Genomic DNA, 1,396 nt, shown 5'->3' with positions numbered 1-1,396 from the left:
TCTTGATGCAAAATTATACTCACTTCTTTTTCTTCTTTCTCAGCAATTTTTCCTACAAGTTTGTTTTTTGGTTTTTTAGGTGCTGCCTTGGCGGGTTCTGGTTTTTTCTCTTCTTCTTCGTTCTTCCCGCTCTAATCTCTGCAATGGATGAATTTTTCATTTAATACCTTAATGCACATATACTTGTAAGTCAAAGTTATTTTTGCCAGCTTATTGGCCCATCTTCAAATCCCAGCAAACTCTCTCTATTCTTCCACCCCCTTCTTCTACCCCTAATGCACATGCTTGCTGGTCTATTTATGGCAACTGATAATTTTGCTCTCAGCCAAGCCATTACCATTTTTGCTCATTTTAACAAATGAAAATTTCTTTTTTTCGTAATCGGGTTCTCATGGAGTCTCCTCTGAAGTTCTTCCCGCTCTAATCTCTGCAATGGATGAATTTTTCATTTAATACCTTAATACACATATACTTGTAAGTCAAAGTAGTTTTTGCCAACTTATTGGCCCATCTTCAAATCCCAGCAAACTCTCCCAATTCTTCCACCTCCTTCTTCTACCCCTAATGCACATGCTTGCTGGTCTATTTATGGCAACTGATAATTTTGCTCTCAGCCAAGCCAAGCATTTTTGCTCATTTTAACAAATGAAAATTTCTTTATCTTGATGCAAAATTATACTCACTTCTTTTTCTTCTTTCTCAGCAATTTTTCCTACAAGTTTGTTTTTTGGTTTTTTAGGTGCTGCCTTGGCAGGTTCTGGTTTTTTCTCTTCTTCTTCAGCATCATCTGCATCCCAACTGTCTTTGACATCGTCATCTTCGTCTTCACCCTCCCATTTGTTCACAGCAGGCACAAGATTTGATCCTGAAAGGAATTAAAAATTTTACTTGTGTCTCTTATTGTCCATCTGTTGAGGGACATACAGATGAGTGTGCTATGACAGACCACACAAGTCTAATGAAGCTGATGTTGCATTGCTACAAAATAAATGAAACACTTTTTTTTTTGTACTTGTGCAGAAGTCACATCCATGGAATATTGCTACAAGATTTGATCCTGAAAGGAATTAAAAATTTTACTTGTGTCTCTTATTGTCCATCTGATGAGGGACATACAGATGAGTGTGCTATGACAGACCACACAAGTCTAATGAAGCTGTTGTTGCATTGCTACAAAATAAAAATGGCAATGAAACACTTTTTTTTAGTACTTGTGCAGAAGTCATGTCCGTGGAATATTGCTACAAAGGAACTGGCACAAACAAGCAGTGACCAGTGTTATTATAGGGTTAGGTTAAATGCAAGAAGTAGTTTTCATAATTAGAGCAGTGATTAGTGTTATTATAGGGTTAGGTTAAATACAAAAAGGAGCTTTTCTTTTCCACAGACATGACTT

The 1,396-nt window shown here is 36.7% G+C and overlaps 1 protein-coding gene across 1 annotated transcript; it reads right to left on the bottom strand.

Annotated features, from left to right (window-relative positions):
• Positions 1 to 346: 346 nt before the first annotated feature.
• LOC113473034 (eukaryotic translation initiation factor 3 subunit J-A) lies at positions 347 to 869 on the bottom strand (the record flags this gene model as incomplete). Its single annotated transcript, XM_026832800.1, has 2 exons — positions 347 to 427; positions 684 to 869. Coding segments are annotated over 2 exons (267 nt in total), but the record flags the coding sequence as incomplete, so codon positions are not given.
• Between the last annotated feature and the right edge of the window lie 527 nt (positions 870 to 1,396).

Source organism: Diaphorina citri, unplaced genomic scaffold (genome assembly GCF_000475195.1).
Source record: "Diaphorina citri unplaced genomic scaffold, Diaci psyllid genome assembly version 1.1 scaffold13037, whole genome shotgun sequence".
NCBI lineage: Eukaryota > Metazoa > Arthropoda > Insecta > Hemiptera > Psyllidae > Diaphorina > Diaphorina citri.
The sequence above is the reverse complement of the archived record's forward strand: the minus strand, read 5'-3'. Positions and strand labels throughout refer to the sequence as shown.